Here is a 9,060-nt window from a genome sequence, read left to right as displayed (position 1 = left end):
TATCTCTAAGGAGCATCAATGGGCATAAACTAGACATGACACTGATGTAAAGGGAATCAAAGTATCCACATAGGTCAAAGAAATTAGTGATAGAAATAAGGAGAGAGTAACTACAGCAATGAAACTCATGTACTTTGTAGCAAAAGAAGACTTGGCAATCCAAAAGTTTATTAAGATTTGTGAGCTGGCTTATACAGTGGCACTAGAATCAATGCCTTCTTATCATGATTATTCATCTTATACTAACATTATGTCTGGTTAGGAGTTTGCTTTCTCTATATCAGAACATCTATATACATTGCAACTTCATTAGATATTGTCAAGTCCTTACTATGCCTTAATGGTAGACAAAACAACTGACAGGGGTTTAGAAAAGCATTTAATAATTTATATTTCATTCTTATCCTCCGAGGGAAGAGGTCTATGCAAAGTAGCATTTACACAACTAATCTTGGTTGCTGATGGCACTGCTCAAACGAAGTTTGATGCTATCATGATAGTTTTGAAGGACATTGGTTTGAGCATACAACATCTTGTTAGCATCGCCACTAATGGAGACAGCTCAATGTTAGGTTGTCATGAAGGCTTGGTTGCAAAACTACAAAGGGAAGTGCCTCATCTTATTAGCACACATTGTATTGCTCATAGAGAAGCCCTTGCCATTGTTGATGCAGCTAAGTGTTTTCCTTGCCTTTCTTATGTTGATCAAATTGCAAACAAGGTCTACTCTTGGATAAATGCCTCAAGTTTACGTCATATAGCTTTCCAAAGTCTTTTGCAAGAAATGAATATACAAGTTTTGGAAGTACTTCAAATCCATGATGTCAGATGGTTGGCAAGAGGTAACGTAATGTAAAGGTTATGCAAGCTGATGCCTGCCATTTTGACATTTTGGAAAGATAGCGCACGAGCATGGTATCAAAAGTTAAGGATCTATAGTTGTATGCTTGCTGATGTCCTAAAGGACTTAAACCTCCTAAATAAAAAGTTTCAAGAAGATGCTTTGGATATCACAACAATCACTACCATCGAAGTGACAATAAGATCTCTCTTACAATGAAGTTCTTAGAACAACCATTCGGAGCAGGTACATCATATCTTCTCAAGTTTATTAAAGACACAAGAGATGGTTTATCACGCCATGTAAATGAGAATGGGAAAGAATATATACATCAACTTCTCTTCACAAAAATGCATGGACAAGATAAAGTAGGTATTACTCTTGATAATGGAAGGGGTGACGTTGATAGTTGTGTTCAACTTGCAAAAGAATTTGTTGGAAAGATCATAGATCGTGTGAATGAGCGGTTTCCAGATATGTATGTTTTTGGTGCAACAAGACTATTCTCTCCACAATATCTTCCACATGATCCAAAAGAAAGAGAAAATAAGGTCAATCTATGGTTGGACACATTATTGGAAAAGTTTAGTGCTTCTATTTTAGATACTTAAGGATGCAACAATGAAATCTATGCATTCACTGACATGCTATATTTTGGATGTGAGGGAATGAGTATGAAGGATGCATGGCGTGTTTTCTCTAGCAATTTTGATCGGCAAGCAACATATCCAAACTTGATGAGATTATGGAAAATTCTTTTAGTTCTTCCTACTTCATGAGTAGCATGTGAACGAGGTTTCTCTAAGCATAATATAATTAAAAGTGATCGTCGCCAACTATTGAAGGTGTCAACTCTTGAGACATTTATGCAAATTTCTTACTGGTCTTGACATCAAAAGCATTGATTGGGCCTTGGTCTATGAGAAATGGCACAAAGACTACTTGATTTGTAGAACTTCTTGCTTGTTGCTCACCTTGTTTTCTATCATGATGAACTTTATTAATTAACTATGATGTACAAGGGTCTAGACCTTGGAAAAAAATTTGGTCTAAGAATATGAAACCAAAGTTTTTATTGTGATTTTTCACACTAGTTTATACTTATTTTTTGTATCATATATTATGGGACCTTACCATCTTATATTAAGAGTTAATATCTCTTAAGTTCCATCTAAGAATGCTCTCTTGTAAGCTTAGAAAGTTGATGCCTAAATTTGCTAGAAGCTCACAAAAAAACGATAAAAGCGTCATTGATTTTGTCTTGAAGCCCAACCTTGGGCATAGATTTTAAAGCCTGCTTCTTGTCATGTCACCGTTGAAGTTGAGGCTGAGAGTCGGAGTATTCATATTACATAATATTATCGAGCCAGCTGCCAGACCTTCCGAGAGCTGCTGGATCGTGGACGTGGTACATGATGATCAGCCGATCCGAGGGCGAGTTTCGGGCGGCGACACACCTGCCCCCAAGCCAGTGACGTGGGCCTCCTCCAAATTACGTGGGCCATGTCGGGTTATCGATCGACAAGATGGCCATGTCAGACCTTCGGGAGCTGGATGGTGGGGAGATGGTCAGTGTGGGCGACGTCGACGAACCTCCCCCAGAACCAGTGAGCCTTCCAGACGTGGGCCATCCTCTCGAGCGGGATGCCTTTGGTCTCGGGCAGGAGGAAGAGGGTGAAGGTGCCCATGACGGCCAGCCAGCCGGCGAAGAAGAGGAACATGCCGAACTTGAAGGCGCAGAGCATCGACAGGAAGGTCTGGGCGAGCAGGCCCTTGAAGAGCATGTTCACGCACACCGTCACAGACTGCGCCGCCGAGCGTATCTCCAGCGGGAAGATCTCGCTCGGGATGACCCAGGCCAACGGGCCCCACGACCCCTTGTACACGCCCACGAACAGGCACACCATCGCCAGCTCCACGGCGCTCTGTGCCTTGGTCAGATGCGCCGTCGGCTGCCCCGCTGGGATCTTCACCCCGAACAGCGCCCCGACCACCGCCTGTTTATTATGATCATACAGCCACATCGAAAACCATTAGAGTACCTTTCGAGTCATTCAAATTAGTGTGTACGGCAGCTATCTTTGCCTACTTAACCGGCCAGGTCGCAATCAGGACTTGTCAATGCGGCTTATGTACAATGAATCATGCGAACGGGTCAGTCGAATTGGCTTAATGTACAATGAATGATGCAAATGGGTCAGTGGAATTGTATACGTTACCATGCAGAGGAACATGACGACAGTCGAGGCCAGCAGGATCGTTCTGCGGCCGGCCTTGTCCACCAGGAAGACAGCGATCACGGTGCCTACGAGGGCGACGGAGCCGGTGATGACGGTGGAGTAGAGGGAGGCCTGGTTGCCGAGGCCGGCGGCCTTGAACAGGAAAGGCCCGTAGAACAGGATGGCGTCGTTGCCGGACACCTGCTGGAAGAAAGGAAGAGCCACCGCCATCACCACCTGAGGCGTGTTCCGCCGCTTCAGCAGGTTGCGGAAACCGCCCTGCTGGTCGTACTGCGAGGCCTTCGCGTGGGCGTCCACGATGTCCGCCAGCTCCGCGTCCACATCAGCGCCGCGCCCCCGGGTCTTGAGCAGGACGGCGCGGGCCCCTGCGGTATCGCCACGCCGGACGAGGTGGGTGGGGGTGTCGACGAGGACCAGGCTGAAGACGGTGAGCAGGAGGGCTGGGATGCCGGCCACGGCCAGCGAGAGGCGCCATCCCCATGGGTGGATGTGCGACGCCAGGTAGTTCACCAGGTTGCCCGCGAACAGGCCCACCGCTATGCTCAGCGAGAACATCATGTTCAACGCCCCTCGGAAGCTCGGCGGCGCGATCTCCGACAGGTACAGCGGCACAGCCTGCATCAATATGACCACGATGACGATGAGCAATTGCCAATTCTTTCTAATTAATATCCTTAGAACCCTCACAGGCCATTGCCAATCTCACTCTGACGACCCCATCCTGAGCTTCTTTTGCTCCTACATTAGGAGCTACCACATGTACTGAGCTTCTGGTTAGCCGAATTGTAAGGGAGCTTCAAGTTATTTGCCTAGGCTGTTTTACAACGACCTTAGTAGAGCCCCAAACATCAAGGCGTCTGCAAGGGAGCTACATCAGATAGGCTAATTGGGGGTGGGGTTGGGGTGTTGCACATCGTCTCCACTCCAACAGACCCGCTACTTATGGGGTAGCTAACTCCTAGTTGCAAGAAGCACCATGCTTGTCATCCCCTGATTCCTCGACCCATACTAATTTCATCCGACCCATACTAATGCTGCAACGGGAGACCGCTGGGCCAGTCAATAGGGTGGCTCCCCCAATCTTGCAGCAACACTCCTGTATGTAAAGGGTCGTCCTGTTTGAGCATCCGGGCATGAATATTTTACACAGTACTGCTTCATCCCCAATATACTTGGAGGCCCGTCGACATCCCACTCCATCAACACGCTAGATAAGGGACGGATATGGGATAAAGTTATAATACACACGACTACAACATGGGCGGAATGGTATAGAATTTCAACACTCCGAGCAAGTTACGATCGAATACTTTGATTATGCGCAGTTGCGCCGATCAGCTCGTACCTGATTCGAGAAGCCCAGGCCGCAGCCCAGGAAAACCCGCCCCAGCAGCAGCATCTCCAGGTTCTCCGCGCCCGCTCCCAGCAATGTCCCCACTATGAACAGCAGGCCCGCGCACAACATAGTAGCCTTGTGTCCCAACCTCTTCGTTATGGCGCCCCCTACAAACGTCGCCAGCAGCGCCGCTATGTACAGCGAGGACGTGAAAAGCTGGAACACCTGATTGTTGTACTTGCAGTAGTTGTCCTTCTTCACATTATTCTGGCTCTCGTACACCGAGGGGTAGAATTTCTTCTGGAACTCGTCCATGACAGACACACCACCTGCAGCATTAGCACCAATCAAATTACCGAGACATATTCAGCCGCCGCGTCGTGACCGTAATACATGATTGTTATCGTCAGCAGTACTGGTTACCAATATACGTAATTGAGAACGACGAGATAACGATCAGAATATCCCAGCTAGCTGTTATAATTTGTTGATGTGCTGATACACAGGGCGGCTCACTTACAAACAGCAAGTAGACAATTACCTGCCACAACCAGATCGTAGCCATACATGAGGCCACCGCCGCTACCGGCCATGAGGCAGGTGAAGAAGACATAGGGCGTGATCGCTGCTGCAGCGCCATGGCGCTGTGTTTTAGCAGCAGACAAATCCGGCGTAGAGCTAGTCATGGCCCCTAAGCTGTACCACTACTGGAGGTGGAGTCTATCGACGGATTATCAGAACCTGCACGGTTGAGTTTGAAATTGGTCATTGACGGTGCTGGAGGTGCTGGTGCGTTTATATGATGCAAACTGGCCGGCACTTGAAAAATCTTTATTATCGACCAAAGTCCGACGGAAACACCTTGACAGCTTGACACTCGACTACACTCATGAGTCATCGCCAATTACCCTTTTGAACAAAGTCTTCTCTCTCGGGTGGGGACATGCCTCCGACTGATTTGCATGAGAGTCGCACTCGCAACTTGATGCTATATGGAGGCTAATGATTCCCTTTCCGCAATCTCTCCTCGCTGGAAACCTTAATATGCCGCCACATAATCTGATCATCATATGAGTCAATGTGCATTATACTCCGTGGGAATTAGGAAAACTATGGTTTTGGCGTGATGAAACTCGTCGTAGGAAACCCCTCGGAGAATATGAAGAAAACTATGGTTTTGGCGTGATGAAACTCGCCGCGAGAAACCCTTCGGAGTCGTTCTCTGATCAAAGTGCTCACGAGTCACAAGAAGTTAACTTCCGTGGTAAAGGGCGATCCTCTTCACCGATCGAGTTCTATTAGATCATCTTTTCCCATCAGCCAGGGGAGCCTGGCACGTTTCGCTCGAAGGGCGTGTGCCATTTGAACAGACTTTTTAGCTCTATGCTAAATGTCAAAGCTGGCTTACGATCTCTAGGGGCTTCCGCGGCAAAGCGCCTTTTCATTGAGCAGGAAAAGCCCAAAGGTATAGGCCAACAAAGACAAAGGACTCTACAAATTTCTACTGAGTTACTAACTAACATGCTTGGTCGAGAGTTAGTATTAGTCCATCGTGTTTGGTGCTTCTTAGTGCACTATTGACATTTATTGATTTTTTGAACTCCAATGGAAAGTCGGAATTGACCTTATGAATAGCCATATTTAATATACCGTTTTATTATGTGGGTAAGTTGTAACCTCGTGGGCTCAACCAACTTGTAGAATAGGACATACAAAGCTACTCTATATTTGGGAAAGGTGAGCAACTTGCACAATTCTCTCTCTCTCTCTCTCTCTCTCTCAAGTATTCTAACTTATGAAATTTAGCTCTCACTCCAGAGAGCGTCATCATATTGGGAAATATGGGAATTTCCCATAAGTTTGGGACACATGGTCAAATATTTGGATTTGTTATAACTTGAACATTATAACTCCAAATCGAGTGCTCTATAGCTCAATAGATTCCATTTTTCAAGTGCTTTTTAATAATAGTTCACATCATATGGTTTTGAGAAATTTATTGGTATCTTATGCGAATGTCACCTTTTTAATATTCAAAAATGGGAATCAGGAGATTCCGTGACTCCCTAATATTGTGTTGGTCACCGTCACATGGGAAAGTATCCCAACTTGGAATGACTTCGGCGGTACCCCATGCTTAGTTCTTTGACTATGTCGATTTTGATGTGTATATGTTTATGGACGAGTATGCATGATGGCACATGGTGGAAATGTCTAACCATGGACATATAAGGTATTGGTTGTATTTATTATCGACATTGTTTATGTCGATTATGTATCAGGTAAGGTATTGTTTCTATATATTATCGACGTTGTGTAATAGTGCTAATTAGCGATATGATTGCAGCTCCAGCAGGTGAAGAAAATGAGGAGGGGGGGAACTCTGAGAATGCAATGTGCATTCCGTTTTTGCTGCAATCTCTTCCGAGACCACGGCTGACGAAGCAGTTGGCAAAAAGTCTTACCAAGGCACTATTTTCCTGGTTTGGGCGGGGCCCATGCGGGCGGCCCGACGACGGGTCTGCGACTCTGCTGGCCTGTCGTAGTCGCAATTAGCTGCACGATGGGTAATGGCCACTGGCTAGCCATTGGCCAATACGGGCCACCCGGTCAAACACCTTTCTCCGAGTCGCATACACCTTTTACACTCGCCACGTGGCACATGCTCTGAGCTGGATCACAAAGGCAGTCTTCATTGGCCCCCACCAGCTCATCGTGTTTTCCTTGCCTCATGTGGGAATGATATGTCCTACGTGGCAACTAACACGATAACGTTGGCGGAAAATGTGTGTGAGGCCGGGTGGGTTTCGTCCTTGCGTGTCCCCTCGAAGGAAAAGCAAAGCAATCTGCACGATTCGCTAGAGACTCTTTCTACCCTTTTTTTAAAATTGGGAGATCAACAACAATATATTATATAATATAGAGTACAATGGTCATTTTGGCTATTTGTGTTGGACAAAGTCAATGGTCATAGCTCAAAATGTAAGGCCTCTCCATTAGAAAAATTTCCACGCATGTTTCTTTCCACTTTTCCTTACTTCTTTCTGCTCCACAATCTAAAAGCCCTATCTATGCTCTCTATAGCAATCGGCTTCTGAAAAACTTTTGATCTGAACAAACTAGGTATATCCCTTACTATTTGCCTTGCAAACACTCACCTATATCATAAAAACCATGAATAGATCATAACACTTATACTTTCTTCTATATGACTATGGGAAAATAAACCAAAATCCTCTTACATGCAAAAACCACTTGCCAAACAAGATACTACTACGCCCCTCTCGTTCCTTCTCTCCATCACTCACACATCCTTTCTTTTGTCTTTCTTTCCTTAATTAGTATGAGACTAGTTTGGATTGCATAATTTGTGAAACCATCCTTCCTTGTAATGACTTGATTAAGTACTAACTAGGTACTCCATGCCTAGATTCTCCAAGTGCTTCAAATCAATGTTCTCCTGCACCAAGGTTTGAAAGCACATTTCATTTAGTAAGAGGATTCATGGGAGGTTGATATAAAAAAACATAATGTGAACTTTGAAAGCTTTGATAACTTAGACTAATACATTATTGAATGAATGCAATATATGGATATGTGCTGGTGACTAATGTATATGGAGCAAACGACCAACATTAATGGGATCAAGCCTAAACTATATCTCCAACGAAATTTTAGGACTATTGATCAAAGTTTCTCAAGGAAAAACACATTTAATGGTGATTTCTATTCACATTGAGCCTATCATGGCATGCATATTATCCTCAAGCATTGGCCAATAACATCACATAAATTTGACAATCTATAAACTATGTTGAGAATTACTTCTTCTTTTTCTAGTTCTTCTCTCTCTCTCTCTCTCTCTCTCTCTCTCTCTCTCTCTCTCTCTCTCTCTCTCTCTTTGTGTCTAAATTAATAACATATATACATAATTCTATATGCATAATATATTAATTAAATATAGTTATAATTTTTATTAATAATTAATTTTTATATTAATAATTAATTAATATATTAATGCTTATTAATTATATAAATGTATATATGTGTATACATATGTTTGTATACATTGCACGCATTTGTATATGTACATATTTGTATGTGAATGTGCGTGTTTGCATATGTGCATATTTGTAAGTGTGCATTTTATAAGTGTATCAATTCGCTCTTCTCTATGTTGAGAGTTTTGGCAATCATACCCATTTGTATACCTCTTTGTATGGAGCAGTGGACAAGGGAAATGCAAGCAATCTGGGAGAAGAGACTAAATCCCATTAGCACAATGGTGAAAAGTGCTACCTACTCAGAAGACTATAAAGCATTGTACTTGCGTATCATTTAAATGAAATGTCATAGTATTTTTATCCTTTCAGTCAAGTGTCATTGTCCACTTACACAAGATTGTGTTTATGAGTCCGAGCTTCAATCTTGGAACCTAATTCACTTGTGTAATAGTCAGTTGTCATATCGATGTCATAGTCTTGTCTTTATCTTTCATCCTCCATAGCCATGCTCTAGATCCATGATTTTCAACATGGTATCAAAGCCATGGTGAGCATGGCTCAGCTCAGCAAACTTCTCTCTTAGTTCCTCTTCACCTCTACTTAGCTAAGTCTTAGCTCATGAGCTCATTTCTCACTTCG

At 44.0% G+C, this 9,060-nt stretch overlaps 1 protein-coding gene and 1 pseudogene across 1 annotated transcript; one reads left to right on the top strand and one right to left on the bottom strand.

The window, feature by feature from the left end:
- The first annotated feature begins 340 nt into the window (after positions 1–340).
- On the top strand, positions 341–1,620 carry LOC148027775 (uncharacterized; annotated as a pseudogene).
- A 164-nt stretch (positions 1,621–1,784) lies between these two features.
- On the bottom strand, positions 1,785–5,341 carry LOC148027774 (sugar transport protein MST4-like). The gene is made up of 4 exons (XM_087689478.1): positions 4,959–5,341; positions 4,427–4,746; positions 3,061–3,696; positions 1,785–2,838 (listed from the first exon to the last, which is right to left on the bottom strand). Exons 1-4 carry the CDS (start codon positions 5,101–5,103, stop codon positions 2,377–2,379), a joined length of 1,563 nt encoding a protein of 520 aa, XP_087545604.1. The 5' UTR covers positions 5,104–5,341; the 3' UTR covers positions 1,785–2,376.
- Positions 5,342–9,060: the final 3,719 nt, after the last annotated feature.

The sequence above is a fragment of the Lygodium microphyllum genome, chromosome 12, assembly GCF_053477565.2.
Source record: "Lygodium microphyllum isolate KBCC chromosome 12, Lygodium_microphyllum_v1.1.10, whole genome shotgun sequence".
NCBI lineage: Eukaryota > Viridiplantae > Streptophyta > Polypodiopsida > Schizaeales > Lygodiaceae > Lygodium > Lygodium microphyllum.
This window is presented reverse-complemented; position numbering and strand designations above follow the sequence as displayed.